This window comes from Anser cygnoides, chromosome 9 (genome assembly GCF_040182565.1).
Source record: "Anser cygnoides isolate HZ-2024a breed goose chromosome 9, Taihu_goose_T2T_genome, whole genome shotgun sequence".
NCBI classification, from domain to species: Eukaryota; Metazoa; Chordata; class Aves; order Anseriformes; family Anatidae; genus Anser; species Anser cygnoides.
Genome location: NC_089881.1, coordinates 25,898,974 through 25,923,793, shown reverse-complemented (window position 1 = coordinate 25,923,793; position 24,820 = coordinate 25,898,974). Strand labels below are relative to the sequence as shown.

Here is a 24,820-nt window from a genome sequence, read left to right as displayed (position 1 = left end):
CTTATTCTCAGCTTCTGTGTCCTTATCTCCTGCACTTTCCCATATACAGCTGTAAGATCCACTGCTAGGGAGACAGAGTCCAGGAATGCAGCCTCACGTGAGCCGTCCTGAGCATGGAACCAGCAGCGTACCCCTGGAACGCACGCTCGTTGTTCAGAGCTGCTTACGTCCCAGGCAGACAGCAATCCTACAGGGCTCTGTCACCACTTTCTCTAAGGAAAAATAATTGTGGCAGCTGGAACAAAACATTTGAGGCTTAATGAAATCAGCACTTCCCAAAAGACAAACTTTCCTCAGAAAATCTCTCACCAGCTACCTTAAGGATCTAGTTATGAATCACAGCATAGAAGAGCTCCCTACTAGTACTAGGGACGGCAAGACAGTACAGTCATTTTGGTAGTGGTAAAGCTAAGTGAGCATTTTGAACATATTACTGAATATTAAGCATAAAAATCTGCCCAGAAGGCCTTGTTAGAAATTGTTTTGCTCAATAATCTGTAGAAAACAAATCCTGATTTGGAAGACTGAAGGTGATGGCAGTTAATCTGAGCCATAAATTCTTACTTCATCTTTCAGCTATGGCATGTCCAGATAATTAAAGCAGTCTGATCTTTAGAATGATGTCCAAATCAGATTAGTAATTCTATTCTTTAAAAAATAACCTCTAAAAAGGAGTTTTTTGCAGGATGTGTAGGAAGTTTAGAGCTCTGTTACTGCATTCCAATACGGCTGTGATTCCTGCTGTTCCATCGGCAGCACTGGTCCTAAGGAAGCCACCCAACCCCAAACAAATCGGCTGGGCTGCCACTAGTAAGGCAGCCCCCCGTCCGTTCCTTTGGGTACCGGCTACCGCTGGCCTGCAGGCAGGTGTGTGAAGGGGAGCTGGTTCAGCTAAGCAATGCTTCGGCCTGCCTGGGGGATACCGTGCAACACGGGCACTCCTGGCCAAGGCGTTACCGTCTGCAAACACATCCAGGAAGAAAAGCAGCATGTTCTTGTCATTGGCTGCGTGGATTCTGAGGGAAATAATCCATGTGTTTTTCCTTCCTTGGATGTTCTCAAAGCTGCACTTCCATTTCCTTTCCTTTCTACATCTCCGCTTGAAATCTATCCCGCTAGACGAAGAAGACCTATCCACTGTGCTATGTAGCAAAAGATGGGGAATAACTTGTTTTCAGAAGGACAGGGTTAAAAAAAAAACCTTTAAATTCTGACATTTTATTCTGAAAATGGATGAGGTGACAGGGTGTTAATTATTCTGAACTGAAAGTCCTGGGGAACTGCCTGCCTCCAGGAAGGGAAGATGTTCCTGGCTTTTCAAGCAAAGTGCACACTGAGCTCCAAAGAAGTTACAGCTGTGTTTCGAGCCAGCAGGACCGATGCCTATCATTCTGAGGCAATGTCTTGCTAGCAGTAATCTTCACAAAAAAGACTAGCCTTCTGATGCTGTACTCCAGATATTGCTCTGTTTTGCCAGTCAACAAAGTAGCCCATTGCACAGTGTGGCCTTTACACTCGTCTTTACTATCAGCATTTTCTGATAATAACGAACATTGAAACATTCCGCTCTTTAATTACATGCCAAAGTAACAATGACACAGAATTACCATGACAGCAGGCAGCAGTTTACACAGGGCAGCAGAAATGGTTTCTTTTCTAACCTGTTATTTTTCAATTTTCTCATGGTTCTTTCTTCTCTTGTAAGAAATGCCTAGAACTGTACTGGGATTTACACTGAAACACAAGAACAAATCTTCATTTATAAAAATATCACAATTGCAAGATTATTTATTTTTACTAAGCTGTTTCTTAAAAGTGTAAAAAAATAGAAGTGGGTGAAAAGAAGCTCCTTGTTCCAATTCTTTCACTGCTCTCATGGCCTTTTATTATTATTATTATTCTAGTGGGAGTTACTGATATTTTCAAAGGAAGAACAAATTCCTCTGAGATTGATTTCTGGTGGGGGCTATGATCAAATAATTTATTCATTCTAGGGGAACACCCTCCCATCTTCCATGGTGTTGCAAGGTCTATTTAATAATGCTACAAGAGTCTGAGAGCTCTAAATGCTGTAAACTGGAAAAGTACAGCTGCTCCTTTGCAAAGCAAAGCAGTAACAAATGCTTAAAGTAAATCTGATCATGATTATGCAAGTGTCTAAAGAACTCTTTTGCTTTACCCTAAGCTTGGGGAGGAAGGGGAATGGTCCTGCTGATCTGTTTCTACTTCCCTACAGCCATTACCACATGTAAATACAATTACTGTTGCTGGTAAATCTGAGGAAACAGCACGACTTTGTTTGAAGCCTGCTAAAACGGTCTGTTCACACTGTACACACGGCATAATGAGGCAGTACCTTAATCATGTTGGCTTTTTTTGCAGTCTTTCCTGCTGGCATTTTACAGCCCCCTTTCTTCAGTGCATCTCAGCCCAAATCTCTGAATTATGGTGGCATAGGCATGGTCATCGGTCATGAAATCACACATGGGTTTGATGACAATGGTAAGTTACTGAGTTTCTAGTTACAAAACTTAGAGCACATGGAAAGTTTTACACACATGATCAATCCAGCATCAATCACAGGTCAGAACTACGCCAGACTTCCTAAGAGAGCCTTAATCCAACCTTCTAATTCAATCTGGATTAGTTTGTTTTATTCCTTAGCTGGAATACAGTTGGTTTAGAAAAAAGGAAAATTAAGAGCATCATATGTATGACTTCCTCATTACAGATATTTATTTATTTATTGCCCGTGTGATTGTAATTACTTGCTACCCGTCTTAGTGCATCAAAAAACTTATTTTCCTGTATACGTAATTCTGCTAAAATATTATTACAGGCAGAAATTTTAATGAGAATGGAGACCTCATAGACTGGTGGACTGAAGAATCAGCGCGCAATTTTAAGGAGTTATCCCAGTGTATGGTGTACCAGTATGGAAACTTTTCGTGGGACCTAGCAGGGGGACAGCAGGTACGTTGCATTTATTTGTAACTACCAATGTTGTTTGTAATGAGGGAACACAAAATCTTATGTCCTAACTGTGCAAACCCTTTTCGCATAAATGGTCTCTTGGCATATGGCCAACACTGTCACCCCCTACACCACAAAAAGAAAAGAGGGAAAACAGTAAGAGGTTGTTAAAGATAATGGTAAAAACTCCACACATACACCAATTGTGCTGAAAGAGGCAGGACTTATGTTCCAAAGGAGTGACAGTCCTAGGAGCAGTTGCCCTAGAAGCCTTTTTAGACCCTCAAAGGCTATTCTTTATGAGGGAAAACAAACAAACAAACAAACGCCTTACAAGTTTGATCCTCATTTCTCTAAAGCTTGGTGTGCAAATAATATATACTCCCGTGAAAGCAAATCCTCCCTGCTGCTTTCTCTCTCTCACAAGTTTCTTGCTCTTTCCTGAAGATAAACATGTGGACTACAAAGCAATAAGGTCCGAGGAGAACCGAGTACAGTAGGACTATGAGGAAAAGATGAAATGCAGACTTAGGAGAGGCAGCCAGTCTAAATGTAACTGCATTTATAGCATTCTGCAGGGCTAAAACTATTAGGCGTTTTAGGCATACAGTGTAATGGCTGTGTCTGGAAGCCCTAATTTCATGAGAACAGTGTGCAGGATCGGGTCTGTTTTGTGTCCCAGCAAGACGAACATTAACTCAAAGGAACAGGTAAGAGTGATTTGGGCACTCCTCTTGCCGAACAGGAAACCCGTCCTGTTCCTATTGAATGCAAGCTGCAAAACCACCACAGGAAACAGCCAGGTCTGTCTCCATAGCACAGCACTTCATACCATGTCATTTTGAGGATGACCAAATGCCCTGCTAATGCACCCCCATTACCTCTAACACGTAAGCCAGTTTAAATCATCTAGAAACAGCTTAATTACCTTCACGGCTCTCCCACCCTAGCGCCACAGGGCTGTAACTGATGCAGGTTGGCACTGCGTGTTCTTCAAATCTACAGCTAGCAGCTTTCAGCCATCGTTTCTGGGTGAGGTGCTTTATTCTGTCAGCAGAGGCACACGGTGCGCCAGGACAGTTCTCAGTTCATGCTTCTGCACCTTCCAGAGGGAAGTCCCAGGGCAGCTGCTGGGTCACCGCCGCACAGTAAGAAAGGGAAGCAGTCCACCTCTGTGGCGCTCACCTGCATCGCATGGTGGCAGAGCAGTTACCTTCAGCGCCCACCTTGTTTATTTTGGACTTCACTGGAGAACCACGCAGGGCGCTGCACAGTGTCACCACCTGTTTCTGTAAGGAACAAAGTTCTTGGGTGGGACCTCCTACAGTTAGGTGGCCAACAAGAAAATGCTTGCAAGAAGGTGCTTCTCTGACTACCACTGGGTGGCCTTTTTAGAGGCTGACAATATATTCCTCTTACAGAATAGGGAAAAGGAAAAGCTTCTTGCCCTGAGGATTTCCTAAATCTCTTTTTAAAACTGCTGGGACTGACAGAGAAGCCATTAAAAATAAAAGAGTGTTTTTTTGGCAAATTTATCTGCCATTTTTCACACATCATTTCCAATCTAATGATGATTCTAAGTTTTGTAGCTTTGAATATTGTAGCCAAAAGTCCAGGATAAAGGTCAAAAGTATAATCACTTAAAAATAAAATTATAGTTTCTCTATTACCAAAGATTCATCATCTTTAGTGATACTTCACTGCTTTACAAGTACTGTATTAGCTAAATAGTTATCTTCTATGCATCTTGCTACCAAAGAGCTACCTAACTGGCCTAATATACAGGAAAATACTTAACGACTTCCTAGCAGATTTGCTGATGTCTGTTAACCGATAATTTCAACTATCTGGAGTTTGGATTTAACTTAGGACAGATTCTGCCCACTTCTAGCTGGAACTGTGGTAAGAAGATGATGGGTAAAGACATGGGGGAAAAAAAGGAAGAATGGACGAACAAATGACTAAGCATCAGAAAATCTGAGTAACAGAGATATGCGATCCTAGAGAGCTACCTGGATGGGGGAGAAGAGAATTAGGGAAAACAAGAGTATCTGCATGGATTTTGAGACTAGGGAGGCAGATAACTTTCAGAGACAGTGTCATAATCTTCTGCTAAAGCTTCACATTCTAAGGGAATTCTCCCCTCTAAAAGTGAATAAAGCACAAAGTTTGGCAAAGTTTAGAGGTCCTGGATAAGTTCTTTCAGAAAACCATACTTTTCGCTTTTTGTTTTACAGCTGAGTGGAATCAACACCCTAGGAGAAAACATTGCTGATAACGGAGGTGTTAGACAAGCATATAAGGTAAGAAGTATCCATTTTTCTATTTTAGCTAAAACCATCATATATTACGAAAATGAATTTCAGAGTCTTTGAAGAAGAAACATTATTTTTGTGTTAGGGACAGGACCAAGCTGTTGTATTTCATCCTATTAATTGTTTCAGGATAGGTATTAGTTACTGCTAGCACACTCTGTATCTTTTTCAAAATTTTTTTTTTATACTTCTGTGAATAGGGACTTGTAGAACAAAAACATTTAATGAATCAGTGTCACACTTGGACCATCACCTAACTAAACTGATGATACTGAGCAGCTCTGTCTGCCTTCACCAGCCTTTTTACGCCAGGAAGGAGGGCTAGAATGATTTCTTTCTAAGCTCTGTCCATAAACAGTCTCTGCCTACATGGAACACTACTCCTTGTTCAAAACGTCATCTCCTACAAGTGACTAGTGTCCCCTAAACAGGTATCCAAAGATGTCAGTGACATCTGGACTCCTTGCGATAAGCCCTCCATGGGGGACTTGTAAGCATTTTGGTTTTCCTTTCCTTTCCTGGCCATTTTCTTGTTACTTACAAATCTGACAGTGCAGGCCATCATAACGTGGTCCTTCCACTCCTTCCCTGAACACCTTGTTCTGTAGCAAAATACCCCACACTTGACAACTAGACTGCTATCATTCCTCATGAAGCGCCTGCTGGGATGCATGGGCCAACTCACACATCACAGCTTCTGCAAACAAGGCCGTCAGCAACACTTACACCACTAGAAGTATAAACGTCTGAGGGTAAATACATAAATACAATCATAAAGGAGAGTTTAAAGAATGACTTGGAAGACTAAAAGAGGCATCTGTATGGCATACTGCATCAGTCTTATCTTGAATTGTCAGAACATTTATGCATCAAAAAACCAAACAAACAAAAAAGCAGAGCAGTACAGACCCATGAAAGGCCATTCTCCTTCTGAAAGGAATGGGCGTAGGCAGAGAAAAAGTAGAAAGAACTATTTTAAAAAGTAGAATTGGCTATCCATACTTATTACGACATCATATGAGTAGTAGAAAAGAGGACAAGAAGGGACCTTGAGAGCCCACCCAGTCCCCCCTCCCAGCAGGCACAACCAACCTTCCCAAGAGCCAAACCTGCAGTAAGGGAAGATCTGCCACCTCCACGCTGTAGTGCGAGCGCCATCGCATCTCTGCTTTCAACACTGGGAACGCAGAGCCATCTATTCCTTCCTTTTCTGCAACCTTTTACATACTTGAGGACTGTTACATACTTGAAGGCCCAGACTTCTCCTCTTTAGACTAAACAAACCCCGTTCTTTCAATCTTTCCTCATAGGTCATGTTTGCTAGACCTCTGCTCATTCTTGCTGCTTTCTTCTGGACTCTCTCCAGTTGGTCCACATCTTTCTTTAAGTGCAGTGCCCAAAACTGGACAGAGTGCTCCAGCTGAGACCTGGCCAGTGCCAAGTACAGGGGAAGGATCACTTCATGTGACTTGTATAAGACATTCCTGTTTATACATCCCAGTATGATATTTGCCCTTTTTGCAGTATCATGGCACCGTTGGCTCTTGTTCAGCTCATGACTGACTACAATTACAGGAGCCTTGTCACTAGACCTGTTAACCGCTCATTCTTCAATTTGCACTTGTGCAATTGGCTTTACCCTTGCTGTAGTTTGGCACTGTCTTCAGTCAGAACATTTCTCCGGTTTGCCAGCATCTTTCTATAAGTAATAACATGCTAACAATTTACTGTCTGACATGTGGTCTTCATGAGAAACATGAAAGCAGCTTTTATTACTATGGAAAGTTTTAAAGTCTTCTCCAACTGTTAGAAAAAAATACGTTTATTTCTAGTCCATTAAAAAATTAAAATTAGCTAAAAATTAAAAATATACAATACAACATTTAATAATTGATAAAACTGATCTTCTCCCTGCAGAATCAGTTTTATGCTAGTAAAACTGGATCCTGGAGCTCTGCATTGTATACAGGAAAGCCTATCTTACTGTAGGTGTATTATTTTAGATGCTAACCCAATAATTGGCAAAATAATATGATATGTGTTTGATAAACATTTGAGAGGAAAGCAAACTGTGAACAGGACACACACATTCTGTAAAATCAGAGATTGTTGTTGGTTTCTTTCCTTCTACTTTTGAAGCATTTTACCACACTTTTAACTCATTAGAGAAGAGAAGGAACAAGAATAACTCATAAGAGAAAGAACAAGGGTAGGAGGGAAAGATGAGTTAGAGGAGGAGGAATGAATCCTCTGACCACATCTTCATTGTCTTGGAGATCATTTGTGCCAGAGGCAGGCAGGGACACCCGGCAAAGGCACCGGGCTGGGGATCCCCATCCTGGGAGTCCCTGGATCAAGAGAGACATTTCAGCTGGGCTCACTTTGGGACTGTGCCTTAGAAAGCAGCTCAGCACCATGCTTTTTTTTTTAATCTTACCATGCAAGATATGTATTGATGGAAGCGACAGTAATGCCTGACCACAGAACCCGCAGGAGAGGGAGCTGCTGCAGGTGGCTCTTTGCACAGGCAGCTCCCAAACGCTGACGGGTCGGAGGCTGGCTTGGCACAGGGCGTGCTGGTGCCTCACTGCATCTACCCCTAAGCTGATGCAAGAGAGCCTCACAGCCATTTCCATTACAGAACATACTCTGTTACTCACTAACCCTGTGAAAGGGTTTGCTAGGAAAATACGTAACAGTTCAACGGAATTTGATACATTAATTATTATAAAGTTTGCTGAGTAGTATTCTGTAGCTACCGCATTTCAGAAAAGTCCTCCTTTGCATTCTTAATTTCTTCCCCCATAAAAAGATGCATAGTTATGCAAAAATGTGGTTATCTGGGTGTACCCGCCTTGCTGAAATTACTCCATTAGCCTTCTCCCTACCCCTCACACCCCCCCCCATAAATTGCTTTATTTAAGATTGTTTCTTTTACCATTTATTCCAACATAAGTCAGGCAGCAGGAGACCTGACCAGTAGTCTTAAGAGCCTGCTCATTGAGCAACCTGCCTCAGTTCAGTCAGACCACTGGCACTGTACTAGTAAGAAATGGTCCTGGTTTTTATGCTTAAAGGTGGCCTGTGATAAGATGGATGGCCAAGGTAGTTCATGATAAATTATGTCAAAGACTCTGTGATGTTCCTCCTTGTCATCGTTTCATTTTGACTGTGTGGATTAGAAGTTGTAACATTGCTACACAATTCATTTTACAGGCCTATGAAAATTATGTGAAAAAGAATGGGAAAGAGAAACTTCTTCCTGGTCTTGACATGAACCATCAGCAGCTGTTTTTTCTGAATTTCGCACAGGTATTTCATACTGTCTTTGTTTGATGCTTACTGTATCCTTTTTTAAAAACAAAGAATGCACTTTTTGATATGTTCTAAAATGAAATTTAATCTCAAGAATCAAGATATCATAGTGAAATGACAGCAGGACTCATCCTGAATGATCTTATTGCTAACAAATTCTTTTCTTTGTTACATGTGTAGGTATGGTGTGGAACATACAGACCAGAATATGCTGTGAACTCCATCAAAACTGACGTGCACAGCCCAGGCAAATTCAGGTCAGCATGTATAACAATCCTCAGTGTAATTCCCGAGGTGCAACACAGCTTTTAGCTACTGAATTATAAAATCCAGCACAAAATGCTAGGTTTCATTTACCAGGGTTGATTTAGGCATATAGAAAGCTACACAAAATCACCATTTGTTTTCTCTTGCAAGAGTAACAGAAGTGAGGTTTCGGTGGAAGATTACTTACAAACCTGTATGTGTTGGGACAATAAGCAAGAGGGACATACCGTAAACTTGGCTGTTCAGTGTGAATTATTAGGACCAGACGAGGATCTTTTCATTTAAGTCAGAGCAACCTGTTCTTTAGTGGTATAGCTGTTAGCTTCGAATCACCCCTGGGGCTCACATGCACAGTAGCTGATTTTGCTTGATACGATTCAGAGCGTTAATTCCAGCATCTTTCTTTCAATGGCTTTTCCCCAAAGAACTATCTCATTTATCCCACACGCTTAAATATTTGGTGAAAGCAGTGACTGTTCCTCCAGTTGCTCCTTGACTGGCATTTCACTGTGGGTGGTTTTTATACCATACGCAGACCTCTCCCAGAGGCAGTTTGTGCAGAACTCCTGCAGTCAGCTGAGTTCAGCCACGGCACTAAGGAGGCTCTACGGCGGTTCTGCAGAACTTTGCCTCCTCCTTCCATACCTAATTTCTACGAACCATGGGTCCCCTGAAGTTCACCAGATCAGCATCTTCACGTAGTTGTCTTTGTGTATATTCTAGGCACATTACATCATGTATTGTGCTGCTTTACATCAGTATGAAAGGCGATAAAGTATATACCCAATTACACAAATATTAATGAGGAACCATACTAACGTTTTTAGAACATGAGGCAATTTTCAGGATGAGGCCTACCTAAGAAATCTGAAATAGAAAGCATTTCAGTACGCTTTTTGTTTGTAACATATGCAAATAGACCCGAAATCCTTCTTGTTCTGTTTCTGGCGAACTCGCACTTCAGCGGTTCTTGGCCACAGAACAGAGAAGCCCTGCTAGATCACTGAAATACATAGCCCAGAAAAATGGCTAAAAAATAGAAAGTTACCTCCTGCACTGCTGCTGAGACCAGCTGGGAAATATTTTCACATTTGATCTCGTGGAGCCAGTCAAATCGTTGCAGATGTCACCTGCCGAACTTCACCTCAACTTCTCTGGACACTTCCTGGTTCTCTTGAACGTAATCATTATGATTATTCACAGAATAATCAGAAGTTACTCACAGAAGCAGTCCTTCAAATAATTCCTGGTCCACAATCAATGTGCATCAGGATTTATGTTTGACATTTACAGCTGAAGCTGTTTTCTAGCACGGGCATGTGCATGCTGTGTTTCCATTCCTGAAGGAATGAGCAACTCCCCTCAGTTACATTCACACATGTTCACAATTACAGATACAAAAACCACTTCAGCTGCTACGTCCTCATACTCACTTGAGATCTGCTGTTTTTATGAGTCTTTTTTCCAGGAAACTCCTTCACTGGAACATTTGTGAAAACGCCCAGAGAAGCAATATGATATTACTTAAAATCTGGTTGGTGTAAAAACGTAAATGAATATTCACTGAAAAATTATACCTAATTCCTCCACCTCGAGGTCTTGTTTTCCCTTTAGCGGGAAACTTATCAACAAAAGATAGCTATGGAACAAAATCTCAGCGAAAAACAGGCAGTAAAGCTGTTGGTATAGAAATAAATGGAAGTCTTGTGAGAGCCCATAATGAGGAAGGTCTGGTCCTGTATTTCTGGGGGTTGCAAAAGGGAATACAAAACTGGAGGGAGAAGACACAGCCACCACTTCAGGTGAAAGGGAACCAACTGTCAGAGCTGAGAAGTACGTTCATTTCCCACAGTTTTTTGGAGTGATGGGGGAAAAGCGTTATGAAATGTGGATCTTTGGTTTGCTTGTTTGTTTTGTTTTTGCTTTTAAACAAAGGGAATTAAAAATGCCAAGATGTTCTTGTTTTGTTTTAAAGGGTCATAGGATCATTGCAAAACTCTCCGGAGTTTTCCGAAGCTTTTTCATGTACCACGAAAAACTACATGGATCCTGCTAAAAAATGCCGAGTTTGGTAATGGAGCTGCAAGCCTTGCATCTCAAGAAGCTTTCTAGAAGAAGAGAAATTTTGAACTACTTTTTAGAAGGGGAGGAGGGAAGAAAACTGAGGGAAACATTCTACAAAAGTCACCGTAATTCTTAGTAAACAGGCAAACACAAAACAATCACACATCAAATCAATCTATTTCTCCAATGAAGGACTAATACCAGTGCAGCAGTTAGCTGTTCTAGCTAATCAGCTGCTTTTCCTATCACTGAACCCTGCAGAATCTAAATCACTTGGCAGTGTACAGTAACATTTCACTCATAGTTAATCCTGTTGCCCATGGGTCGCTGGCAGTTTTGTTTTTTTTTTTTGAAATGTCAAAGTACGATGCATTATCTCCCACTGGTTGGTGAATGCATAGTTGTGATCAAGCAGAGGAAGAAAATATTAAGTAACACATGGTTTGAGACATCATAACATGATAATGAGACAACAGTTGGTATCCTGTGTCAGACTTTGTACCCTCTGCTGTTACGATAAATCTGTTCTACCAAATGCTTTCATTTCTACTTGAAACCATTTATACAAGAGGAGTCCAAAGACCTGCTGTAATTAATTTCTCACTAATTACGCCAGTGTGTATTATTTGAACTCACTATTTACAACAGTTTATCTAGTACTTTCCAGCCAAACTGAAATTGTAGGTAATTTATTAATTTTTGAACGTGTAATCTGTAAGATTGCGATCTAAGACCCTTTCACGGTTTTCTAAGCTTTTTCTTGTTTTCTCTAAAGTTGGTCTTTTTAAAAGTTTCTAGCAATGTACAAACCATAGTTTTTATATTTAAATCTGAGCTACACTTTTGACTTGAAGTATTGTAATATATTTTATCAGCATCTGCATAGAACTGGGAAATTTGATTAAAGCATGGTATTAGGCAATAAGATAGAGTCTACAAAACAGAGCTCTTCCATGGAGTACACCAGCAAGTGTACCATCACGTACAGTTTTCAGGCTGACTTTCTCAGTGTTTAGGGTTTTGATCCTGCACATAATTTGTACATGTTCTGGTCAGTGTCAGTCCTCACATCAGTGAAGCTGCTTGCAAGAATGGAGCTTTAAATAAGATGGTAATAGGCTTTAAATCTGCCGTGATACGTGTTGGACATCCTCATGCAGATTGCAAAGGAACTTAGTGCTTTGTATACCAAAGCAAACAGATTTCCAAAAATAAGTAGCAGATACCTCAGATGACTGCTACAATAGGTACATTTGAAAACCTATGTTCCTTTTAGCTTTTGGGGTTTGTCATCTGATAAAAACATTTTGATAATAAACTGAAATTATGAGCCAAATGCAATGCGTATTCCTTATAGGAAGTATAGAAACACAAAAACCATATTGTCCCTGTAAGTGAACTTCTGTACCTGCCCCTGAGCACTGCACCCTCAACATCTATAAAAGCTGACAAGGAGAATTGAAATCACTTTGTTCAAGTTTCAAAACCAGATGTTAATAGGTTATTTAGTAGCCAACGAAATCACACCAAAACCGAACGCAATAAACTTTCTCTTACAAGAGACATTAACCTGATGGCGTTCAAATGAAATTCAATCTTTCACAAACTCAGGTCCACAGGCAGAGTATCCAGTGAAGTTTTTTTTCATTTCTGAACAACTTATACACATAAAAATAGTCACATCTTGTTTCATGCTAGCTCCTGCTCAGGGAGCAGGGAATTCATATATGCTAGGTACATACCACAAGCACAGTCACCTCTTTCACCGTCGCAGTAAGAAATAAAGCTACCCTTACGGAAAACACCCAGCAAAGCTCTGGCCAGAGCAAGAGCAGCTCTTTTCCTAGACACATTTAACAGCCGGCTTTAGGCACATCATTGGACCCAGCTTTTACACTCATGCGTGACAGGACACTTTCCCTGAAGTCCCCATTTCATCACTAGGTACACATGCTCACGCACCTAAATCACTTCCAGAAACACCACCTGAGACCCCCCCTTCCTTCCTCTATACAGCTGTGGGCTCTGGTAGCCGCAGGCTCAGGGCTGCAGGAATGGGTGAGGCTGCTGGCTCCTTGTTCCCCCACTGGAATAGGTGGGGAAATAAATGAAGGCTCGGCTCTGCCCCTGGCTAAAGCAGCTGAACGAGAACTGTGCGGATAGCGACCGAAACAAGCCCTGGCAGGACACAACTACACTGCGGGACCAGGGGAAAACGAGAGTGATCGTGCCTCTGCAGTACAGCCCCCACCCTCAGCGCCTGCCGACAGCAGTCCTGGGGCCGGGCAGATCACCCACCACTTCTCATCAATCCAATCTTCTCCGGTTCTTACCCTAAAGTCACCTGGCACAGCAGCCAAGTGCAGCAAAACCACATAGCGGCATTTAACAGGAAAATAAAATGTACCAGGCGTGTATTAGAAGCCAAACTCTACCCAGTGACACGATTTCCTCACACATGCAAAAGCGAAATTCAGGTCTTCATAAGAGAAACGTAGCGCTAATAATTTAGATGCAAGCTGTCTGACATTAAGCAAGCAGTGACAATCAGAATATAACTTTCATCACAGCTTGCAAACTAATTAGTGCCAGTGAGGCTTCGTAGAATGTTAATGTCAGGGAAGTATTTATAGACATGGCATGGAAACCATCACCCAAAGGCTTCAAAAACAACAAGGAACTTATAGGATTGTTGCCAGCTTCTGCAGAAGCTTACAGTTAGTCTCTCGGGTTATAAAGATGTCTTTGGACTGTTTCGGTTAATGTAACTTCCCGCTGCGGCAGCCTGATGAAACTTCGGCTAATACATACAACGCAAATGCTGGCATTAGTCAGCTCGTTACCAACGCATTAACGAAGCAGGTACCAAACACACACCACCCGTAACCATCACTAAATAATTCAGCCAAGGAGCACAGATGCAGTGATTCCCCATCAAGCAGCTTCGCTTCCTCTGCCCAGGGAGGGCCACGCATGCTGAAGCCAAGAGCAACCTGCTGCTGAGAGGTGCTGAAATAATGAAAAGGAGGGGGTTGGAAAAGGCCGTCACCTCCGCTTACAGAGAACTGGAGCTCAGGTGACGCCAAACAGCTCTTCAGACCTCAATGGCATTATACCGATAACCAACGTCCTGCCCAGTGTCATAACAACACAAACATCCCGTGGCACGGTGATGGAGACACTGAAGCTATTGCCATGCAACAACAGCAGTACCTTAATTTTGGTAGAAATCCAAAGTATATGTTTTCTTGGGAAATAATAATAAATTAGGTTTTTTTTCTCTCAAGTGGAACAGGATGCTTGTGCTTTAGGGGAATTAAAAAAACCCTAGAGAACATATTTCCCAATCCACCCCTGCTAGTGTGGGAAGCTCCAGCGGTGCATTGTATGGTTTTGTAATGAAAAGGCGCATGAGTGGGTTGCACTGGAGACGGATGCAAAAGGCTGCTTTGCATAGTGGTCAGTGTTCTTTAAGCAGTGTGTAGGGTGCATATTTTCTCGGAATAATCCTCTTTTCATTAGTCTACAAAAGTGACAGGAGCTTCTTTTCCACTGAACAGCACTCAGCTCAACAATATGCGAGCCACCCTACATAAAGCTTTGTTTTGCCCTGTCATTGCCCTTTGAGCAGTGATTTCAATTCACCATCTTATGGATAAAACCGTAGGGGGAAAACATAAATAAAAATAATAATAAAAAGCAAACATAGATACTGGGAACTACCTAACAATCTGAAGAGAATATGTATTTATTTGTCTTTTCCAAATGAGATCGTTCTGCTCTCAACCATCAGCTAAAGCTAACACTGTTTATGTTTTAGCTCTGTACTTTTAAATTTGAAACATTTGATGCCTGATGTTGTTAGACACCTGAAAAAGCTGCTCGGGACATCTGGACCTTTCAGAACTGTGTATTTTCATCAGTGCCTGGTACATAAACACGTGTTCATTCTGCTCCAGACTCAGGAAAAGACGAGCTGCTCCGGTAAGAACCTCGCTGTTTGCTTTGTCCGCTCGCAAAGGGAAAAACGAGCTCATGAGAAAAGACAGGTTGGAATTTAGCATAAAGGCCATCACTTCACTTCTCAGCACAAGGTTCTCCGGGAAAACCACCAAAAAGTTGACCTACTTGGGCACCTACTTCTCTGTGTCTCCAAGGGCCTCCCAGTTGTCTAGAGTTTGGACAGCCAGAGCTAGTAGCAAGACTGTCTCGGTCTTAGAAAATGAGGCATTGGTCCCTAAAATGAGATAACGTGTGCTCAGACTGGCCTCTTAGAGAGCTTATACGGTAGGTGTACGGGTGGGTTAGAACGGGTGGTGTCACGTGGAAGCAGCGGCCGCAGAGGTTTGGACTCTGCAGCTCTCCAGGAGCCCGCACGGTTTATCCCCTCAGGACAGCTGAGGAAATAAGACTGCCTGTGAAATGAGCTGATGTCAAAGGGGCAAGATAGCTCGGTGTTACAGTTCCCAAAACTAAATGTCACACTTCATTGCTTCAGCTAATAGCTGCTGGAGTTGCAAAGGGATTTTCATGGTTGTGGTTGCACCAATGCCAAACACATTTATTTTTTCCCCCACCTCCCTAAAGGATAACAGACAGTGACCACAGATGGAGACAGGATGTCTGATTAATGTGCCTTCCTCCTCTTCTCAGAATTAATTCAGAGTGCCTGAGCAAGAGTCACAGAAGTTTCTTACCCAATCTCATCAAGGGGTCATTAAGGTTTTTTCCACATTTCCTTAAACGTACATCTTGTTAGAATCACCAAGACAGAACAGAAAGAACAGAAATATTTTGGTATAAAAATCTTCGGGCTCAAAACTGAGCTATCTGTGAAAATATAGTAGTTCAGATTATCTGATCACTTCTGATTTTAAATGAGCAGGTCACTGGACAGTCTCAAGGCACATTACATAGCAGGTAAATATAATTAACTCCCAATTATAATAATCAAAAAAAGGCAACCCCCTTGTACAAGATAAACAGGATGCCACTTTGAATCTGACCTACAATTTTAGACACGCTATGCTACAGAACAGACCTCCCAACCTTAAACATGCCTGATGTTTTCTTTTTGAAGGACGTACACATTTCTGTTTCATTACAACAGATTCCATGAAATTTTCCCCATAATAATACTAAAAATACATCCCCAGGCCTCACAAGAAGTTAACTCCTGCATGATTCTGAACAGCTTGAGGTCCCTTAGCTAGCAGCAGCTGTTTTAAGTTTGATATTCATTGATGCCTTACGTAAAGCCAACTTTCTAAGGAAAGGCATTGAGTATTGCACCAAGGCTGATTTGGACAACACTATCATACCTTCAGATGACTGCGCTACGCTTTGGTATGTCATGCAATGCCTCCTAGCATTTGCATGGTACAGCCTGCCTCACCTGAAGACCTGTGACCCTCCCAGCAACTGCCCTTGTTTGAGAGGTGAGAGTCCGAACTGCCTTGGTACTGCACAGGAGCATGCTGACACCAAAGCACAAGATCTGGGAAATTCAGAAAATCAGCCCACCTGTCCTTGGGATCAAACTAAAGAAAAGGTTCTCTCGTGCCTCTTCCTCCTCTTAGCGATGCAGCAAACATCTAGGAGGCTTTAAAAACATGCAAAATTAAAGCACTAAACGTATGACTGAAGGCTTCAGTCCTTTCTGCTAGTCCACAGTGAGGTGGAGATCATTAAAGTGCAACATGTTCACATGAACATTGGAGCAAGACTGACCACAGAGCCCAACAGCATGGCTGGCTTTCATCACATACCTTGTGTTCATGGTCTGCAGCTCACCTCTCTTCTGTACTACAGACTTCTAACGCTGCAACAGTATTAAAATGATGTATTTCTTCACGTTGAAAGTAGCACTCGCCTGCTTTTACCACCAGTCAGTTCCGCCTCTTCTCTGCAAACAGCCTGCTGGCTTTCCTGAGAGTACTTACAGCTGTGGAGAGCTGTGCACCTGATGTCAGTCACCCTCAGGCACCAAGGCAGCACCACCTGTCCTCCTGCTGCAGGCCTGAAGGATGTTTGTCCATCTGTTTTCAAAGGCCTCCAGTGATCAATAATATTGATTATTATGCTTAAAAAATTCTTCCAGCATGTCTGTATCTTTACCATAAAGACAGACTGTATCTCACCTGCTGGTTCTCCACTAATTCCTGCCGCGTGTGTCACCAAGAAAAGGTTATTCCCTTCTTTTTTTTATTAAGGTTTTGAAGAATTATGTTTTCTTCAGTCTTCTCTCTTTTAGGCTGAACCACTTCAGTGTGTTCATTTTGTCCCTGGTTACACATTATAAACCCCTGGTTACACATTATAAATCCCAGTTTCCTGTTGCTGCCCTCCCTCTGAATCCCCAATCCTTTCGAACAGTTCCTGAAAGGTGTAGAAATTTAATTTTCACCTTTTGCATTGCATTTTTTCCAGACCAGTTATTTAGTTTCATTCTGATCTCTAACACTGTTCCCCGATATCCCGTTTGCTGCCAGCAGAGGGGAGCTGCCGGCACACCACAGGCCAGGCCTGGCATGCCAAGCGACGACCTCGATCCAGCCTCGTGGCATTTGATTCAACACGAACTGGATTGGATTCCGATGTAAAAAATACAAGACTGGGCCCTGAATATCATCTATACAGAAAAGACCAGCAGGTAATTTGGATTTTATCTACGCAGTATTAAATAAGAAACAAAGTTTTTAGGACCTAGAATGTCCAAATCATACATTTTAAGCTGCTTTTCCACCAGGTAACTTTTGCTACCTCCCTTTCATTTTCTAGAGGATTTTTTTTTGATTTAGATAGTGGTACCATTTGATTGCTTTGTTAAAAAAGGTAATGTAATTTCAGAAAATATATTTAGACACTTCAGATCTTGGGAAAGGGAGAGTATACAGCCACAGTATTTTAAATTTTATATATATATAAAGTTTACTAAAAAACTTAAAAAATTGTCTTAACTCATTTAAAAGTTTCCCAGATAGACTGAGATACTCCTTCCCCAGCTTGGCACATCTCACAAATGAGCTTAACTCATGTTTTTTTCTACCATAGTACCAGTAACTCTAGGAATGCTGTTTCCAAAAATGCTTAAATTCAAGATGGCAACAACAAAGCAGGACGGAGAGCAGGCAGGTATCTGACCTACCACTGGACTCCAAAAACCACTCACTCAGTTACAAACCATTTGAAAATCAGGAAATTGCTTTAATGATTCTTCCTGACTAGCATTTCACACCTTTGTTGCAGATAAAAAGTATACACCATATCTAGTGTTGATATTAAACATAACTCATTTTATACGTATTTTTGTCATTCAGCATTCCAATTTAACTTTCAGGTTCTTCCAGTCAACATCATTGGAAATTCTTCTGTCCTGTAACACAAAGAAAACTACATTTAAAAAGGTAGCAATGCACACCAAAGCAAGCAGGGGTGGATATGATACAGGTCACTTACTTCTGTCAGGAGAAGACGATGTAAACCATTAGGGCACAACCCACGATCCAGCCAACTGCAAGGAGAATAGGTACAACGAGACGGGAAAGTGGGACTGGGGCTGAAAGACAAAAGAGGATCTTTTTCAGAAAGGTCACATTACAAAACCCTAGTTATCGCAGAGCAAAAAAGATACCTGTGAGCTTGGGCCACATCTATGACTGCTATTTTTGGCACGGAGTCACCATGTCTTGGCACACGTACTACATATACGTAGCAAAGCCCCAAGAAATTTCCACACTCTGGGCTCTGCAATCAGATAGGCCAGAGGCTTAGCGCTTCCAAAAGTACCAGAGTGCAGAGAGGAGACAGAAACGTGCTTCTGTCCTTGGGCTCCACGGGTCATCGGGGGAACATCTGGACTGGACGGCACTGATGGCAGCTCCCCCGGCAGATTCAGGCTCAATACCCTGACAGCACCTTCCAGAAGCAAGTCTCATGAGGTTGTCAACAGTAAATTAAATATACAGTGATTAGTTAATACTGTACCTGTTTAATTTAAGGTCGGTGTGCCTGGGGCCACAATGAGGGGATGCTGTGTGAGTTCCCGCACCCCAAACATCCACGGGATGTTTGCCAGGCACCGTGCCTCAGGGGCTCACAGCTCTCAGCGCTTTCTGTGCACGGTGCCTGACTGAGCCCTCTCCTCTCCCCTTACTAGAGTGATACGTTGTAGTTACGGTTCATGCAATTATCCACCGAAAGGGTTTTCTCCACGTTAAAGGAAGAAAATAACAGAAAAGTTTCCAATGTGGACGTACCGCCTGTCTGCCTGAGTCGGGCCGGACACAAAGACGTGATGTCCTGCCTGCCCCGTCCGGCAGCACCAGGACAAGCTAATAAATAACATGGAGACACAGAGGCAAGTGCCGGTGGTGGTTCTGCAAGAAGCACGCGGAAAGCAGGAACAGGCCTTTAAATAAACACGTATCTGCACAGCATCAGAAGTTCAAAGACCCTTCCATCAGTTTGCTGCAAATAGCAGAAGGTTGCCAGAAAGCAGCATATCAGCGGCCTTTGAGGTTGTATCAGTTACCAACATACTGCAGCACGTTAAAGTACATCTTTCTGCAGTTAAAAGAGTTCCAGGTTTTTTGAGGGACTGAGAAATAATGTAAAACTTCACAACACCTTGCATAGCTTAGGTATGCCATGATATAGTTTAGTTTAGACATGCCATGATATTCCATGGTGTATCTACGGAGAGGGAAAGAGAGCATATAGACAGATCATCTGCATGTGCTGCCATTGAAATATAAAGCACATAAGCAACCATGCAGCACAATAAAACTCTGCTCTGAAATCAGATGTCCTTCTGCTACAGGGGAATCCCTCACCTGTTTCCTTTAAAGACTGACCCTTGGTAAGGGAAAGCTAATTCTGCTGGGAATCACTTCTTTCCTTGCCACTTTTTCTGAAGGTCCTATTACAAATAAAGGGCTGGATCCTACTGGAGTACATGGAAATATTTTGATAGAGCTCTGCTCGCTTGCCAACGTGTCTGCTGAACATGGTGTTGTGTTATACGAGATGCACTTTCAGTGCAGGAAGGTGAGAGGAGCAAGCAGTCGCTGACGGGCCAGCAGGAATGCTGCGCCCAGCATTGGTCAGGAGGCAGCAAGCAGCTGGCTCTGAGGGATAGAGTTTCATGGGAGCCATTGGGTGTACTTGTGTTTCACAGTTTAAGAACAGAAATGACCGTGAGATCATTCGCTGTGATCTCCTGCACGTCATGGGACAGATACCCTGAGCTAGAGTAAGGTGACTGCGTGGAAGGCTGCATGTTATGCCACGAGCAGGAGAGGCTGAAGCATGACATATGGACATGGCTAGGGGATGTCTCAGCAGGTAACCCATTTGTTAGGCCTCAGAAGAAGGTGACAAACTCCAAGGTTCCAATATTTGGTCCACAGGAAAATTATCCCAAGCGTAAATCTGACAATCGAGTGCCACCCTCGCCATGGAGCAGGGCTGCGCACACCGGCAGCCAGAAGGAGCCTCGGCACGGCCCGGTTCTCAGGCTGAGGTGGTGATGAGGTGTGGAGGGACAGCGGCAGAGCAGGACACTCCTAAGGAGCTGTGCTTTGGAAAGAAAGAAATTACCCTTTTACCGGCCCCTGCAGGTAACCAGCCAAAATCCTAAAGTGGGAGGTGTCATTACAATCATTGTTCTTATGGCTGCAAATGAGAGCAAAATAGCGAGGGAAATATGAGTCGCTGAGCAGCAGCCACGAGCATTGCCTCCAAACAGACCAAGGAAACCAAGCCCAGCTTCCAAGGTTTGAGCCAGAGCCCGCTGAAATCAAAAAGAACAATTCTGGGTGGCAGCAAGAATGAATAAAGGAATCTTGCTGTGATCCCTGTACCTAAGTTGGCGTTCTAACTAAGAATTACTTTCCTTTTCCCCCCATTACAGTAATTTTTCTCTACTTCAGACATGAATTTATCTCAGAATAAACAGAGAGGAGCTGGTCAGAGCGGCAAACACAGCACTTTTGCTGTGCTGCAGGAGAGCTCCTCCGTGCATGCCAAACAGACTCTGAGCACCGCTCCTGGAGCTGTCCACCACGGGATGCCCAAGGAGCAGTGACACCGAGGAGTCCTCAGCCACAGGCTGCAGCAGCAGAGATTTCCAAGCTAGGTACTCCCTAAATATACTGATAAAATTCATCTCGTCTCGTTGTTTTTTTTTTTAAGACCTTTTATCCAGAACTATACATTTGCTTGGTTTTACTGCCTGTACTTGATCGAAACTCCTACCAACTGCCATGAGCACAACAATGCCTGTGGTCTCACTGGGCTGCCTTTACCCCTGAAATGTCTGAGCCCAACAGCACTGACAAGGACGGGTAAAAGAATTACCCCAACACTTGCAAAAGACTCCCACTTGATTTAAACAGGTACAGGCCTGGCAGGTGAAGAGGTGAAGTTTTCCCCTGTGCAAGCTTGTCAAGTTCGAAGCCACAGACTTATGCTCCTTGCTCCAAAATGCCTCAGGATTTTGCTGAAGTTTTCTTTGTGTTTCATCTCAGGAAGCGACACACGGCCAAACTACTGCCCCCTCACTGTGATGGCAGCTTGAGCTCCACGCTAGGCAGCAGAAACCTGGGAGGGAAGGTGTGAGCAGGCCCAGGTGCCCCCCACCCCCCAACTAAAAATTCCTTTCACAAGGAAAAGTACTGCCTGAATAGCTGTGTCCACAGCTGACACCACATTTAAGCCTATAGCTCTTTTACCATCCAAACCTCTCACAGTGAAATAAATAGAAAGCGACAGTGACTACAAAATGCATTTTTATAAAATGCCTTTTTTCATCTTCAGTGGAACTGTGCTTATAGCAAATACTACATTATTAAAATTTCACTCTGCTCGGTCACTTGGGCTTTGTGGGGTTAAAATCTACACTAATGTCCACCTAGCATTACGCTCGGATTTCAGCTACACAGTATATTTAAATTACTGGCAAACATAACTCCTTTTGCATGGTTCAGTTTAATTATGTTCGACAACTTAAAATTGCAACTACAGAGGATTAAAGACAACAAAACTGGTAGAATTCAAAGATACAGGAGGAACCCAAGCTACTTTAAACTCGCCACTGTTAATGGAATTAGCTTTTAAACGCTTGCACTTTCTTACTAGAAAGTAACATACGGTGTATCAAGCAAGACTCACTACCTTACAAATAGCTGAGTATTTTCACTTTTCGTTGCTCAGAGTTATGATTTTTAAGAATACACTGTTACATTAATCACATTAACATTTAATTGTGCATCTTACCCGGTTCTGCCATTCCTCCCTCCGCTGGTTTTATTGACAAGATTTAAGGTTTGCCTCTGCAGTTGTTCTTGTGAGCCTTGGGATGCTTTAAATAGAGCAATATTTGGAACGTGCTTCAGCTGCCTTGCTTGCTGATGCCAGTTTTTGGCTATATGCATTCAATTGTTTAAAAAGACAGGAGTTCAAGGTATTCAAGCTTACCTCTTCCTATTTCTGCAATTGCAAATCTGTTTTCAAAGAAAGATGAGCAAAGAGGGGTCGTTATTTGGAGCGGAAGAAAAATGAGGGTGAGGACAGCTTTATGGTCTCTTAACCACATGACAAATTTGTGTAATATTTATGTGCATCCACATACTTTGAACATGACAGGGATCCAGTTCAGTTTTAATCTCACACATCTCCTCTCTTCCCCCTCCTATCAAAAACCAAAGCCAAATCCTACTCAGTAATACTTGTATATGCAGTTCTGTTAATGCCATCAGTTATTTACTAAGCACCACCAGTATCCCGTACTTCACAAAGCACAGATGAACTGTTAGTGTCTAGCCTCTGAAAGGTTACAATGTACAGTCACAGGTTTTCGTTACTTCTCTGGGTAGTAGCCAACAAAATTCAAGGGAGGGACATTCCTAAAACAATCTGAGAATGATTTTGTCTTAAGCAGAATACAAGGAGGTTAATCAAAACTCATTGCAAACCGCAGTCTCTAATTCAGAAAAAGAAAAAAAAAAATGGAGATGAGTGCCAGATCTCTGCCAAAAGGACAAACTGCACATCATCTTGTATCCATACAAGGAGCGCTCCATATAAAGATCCCTTGGAGTGATCCTGGCCACGGTCTTTGACCAATAAGCATAAGAAATTCACTCAGAGCTTACCAGGAAAATGAAATCCTGTACAGAACATTCAGAGGAACATGGAGGTTGCATCACACATCACCGAGGAGCCCCCAAGCAAACACTTTTGTTCAGGCATGGGAGGCCATTTTATCTGACTTTTAGCAAGTTTATACATAATCCCACTTCAGAGGTAGGCCTAGATACTAAATGAAACTGGGATGCTTCCTGTGTGCTTTTGAAGTGGAAAAGAACACAAATCGTTGTTCAAAAGCCACTACATATAACAGGTGCACAGGGTGTTTTGAAGTGATCTAATCTGGATGTTTGCAGAGTTCAGAGCGACTGATCATGTTCTCCCAGAAGATGAGATAGGGCTCAGAAACAAATAACACAGATCTTCTAAAAGACATTATTCCCATCTCATGTGTTTGTTGATTAAAGATTAAGTACTTTACATAAAAGATATTAAATTTCAGTTATCACCTTGCTTCAGAATTGGCTCCTCTTTCAGTGGCTGTGGAGATCACATCTTCCTTAGAGCTACTGTATCAGGCTGCCTGCAAAAAGGGAATTAAACCAAAGTTAGAGACCAAGGCGGACAAAATACGGCTCTTCAAGCCATCACGATCTAACTTGATTTAAAGCAGATCAGAATCCAAGTAATTAATTTTTAAAGGACTAGAGCTGGTTATACCAGAAATGCAGTCCCAGCCCCTCCCAAGGGGGGCGGCTGATCCTGACCACAGGAGCTGCCTTCCAGCGTTCGCTTCTCGCTTCCCTGCCCGCTCCCTCAGCCCCTGGGCCACAGAGGCAGAGCAGAAGGGTGCAGATGCGTGCCCAGTGCTGCATCTACAAAAGAGCTGGGGGAGAGAACCTTCAAAATACCCATAGGAAAGGTAATTAAATGTCTGGTTATTTTTTCATGGAAGATGTTTTTTTGTCCTAGATGCAGCAATGGAAACTGTGGGCCCCAGGCCACACATGACTTGTATCCATCTGCAAAATATTTTTATTTGGAATAAACAACAAAAACAACAAAAATGGATGGCAGTGGATTATTTTAAATACGATTATTTGTCTTGTTGTGATCTGTGCCTTAGAAACCATGCTAACGTACACAAAGTGATGGAGCAACATTCAACTCTGGCAAAACTTTACTGAAGACAGTTGTTTTATATCAACGATGAATTTAGCTTTGTATGGATTAGTTTTGTTGCTTACTATAAACAGTTCCCATGTTTTGGTCTTCTGAGTTTGTCACGAGTTCTAAGAAAATTACAGAAAAATGAGTGAAGCCAAGTCACCTGAGAATTTTGCATGAATTTCTGCCATCAATACCTTGATCAACCCGCTCCTCAGTCAGTTTGTGCTCACCGGCTCTTAGGTTCTTGTGTTTCTGCTTGTATGATGAGACACTGCCCACTGAAACTTATCAAAAAACTTCCACTGGTTTCTAGAGTTCGGTTTGAGCAAATATTGTATTGACATAACAACTAAAATGGCAAGTTCTCTGAGTACAGAAGTTTTCTGGTACGGCATATGCCGAGTATGACTCCGCTGCTGGCTTCTGCCCTGCATTCTTCAGCAAGATGGTTGCCCTGAAGAGATGCTTTGCTCAAGCACAGCATAAGGAACTGATTTTGTCACTGTTGTCCAAAATGGGCATACTCTTAAAATAAAATTTGGGGTTATATAACATTTTATTGTGCAATGCACAATACATAGTAGCATGTCATCTTGAGACACAGAATAAAGAGCAAGCTTTGCACT

General features: G+C 42.4%; 2 protein-coding genes and 1 long non-coding RNA gene across 7 annotated transcripts in view; 1 reads left to right on the top strand and 2 right to left on the bottom strand.

Annotated features, from left to right (window-relative positions):
- Window positions 1-10,281, bottom strand: part of LOC106043522 (uncharacterized) — a 90,390-nt gene extending 80,109 nt beyond the window's left edge. Inside the window, exon 1 of the long non-coding RNA XR_007161665.2 lies at window positions 9,919-10,281. This is a non-coding gene — a long non-coding RNA (uncharacterized lncRNA). The remainder of the gene's footprint in view (window positions 1-9,918) is intronic.
- MME (membrane metalloendopeptidase) overlaps window positions 1-12,270 on the top strand; it is a 40,985-nt gene extending 28,715 nt beyond the window's left edge. For all 5 annotated transcript variants that reach the window (XM_067002707.1, XM_048059469.2, XM_067002706.1 and 2 more), the window contains exons 18-23: window positions 2,383-2,502; window positions 2,840-2,973; window positions 5,211-5,276; window positions 8,505-8,600; window positions 8,784-8,860; window positions 10,846-12,270. In XM_067002707.1, the coding sequence (XP_066858808.1) occupies window positions 2,383-2,502; window positions 2,840-2,973; window positions 5,211-5,276; window positions 8,505-8,600; window positions 8,784-8,860; window positions 10,846-10,945 (593 nt within the window). In that variant the 3' untranslated portion in view covers window positions 10,946-12,270. The remainder of the gene's footprint in view (window positions 1-2,382; window positions 2,503-2,839; window positions 2,974-5,210; window positions 5,277-8,504; window positions 8,601-8,783; window positions 8,861-10,845) is intronic.
- A 5,849-nt stretch (window positions 12,271-18,119) lies between these two features.
- On the bottom strand, window positions 18,120-22,468 carry STRIT1 (small transmembrane regulator of ion transport 1). The gene is made up of 4 exons (XM_067001984.1): window positions 22,413-22,468; window positions 22,212-22,296; window positions 18,393-18,492; window positions 18,120-18,309 (listed from the first exon to the last, which is right to left on the bottom strand). The coding sequence occupies exons 2-3, from the start codon at window positions 22,222-22,224 to the stop codon at window positions 18,398-18,400; spliced, it is 108 nt and encodes a 35-aa protein (XP_066858085.1). The 5' UTR covers window positions 22,225-22,296; window positions 22,413-22,468; the 3' UTR covers window positions 18,120-18,309; window positions 18,393-18,397.
- Window positions 22,469-24,820: the final 2,352 nt, after the last annotated feature.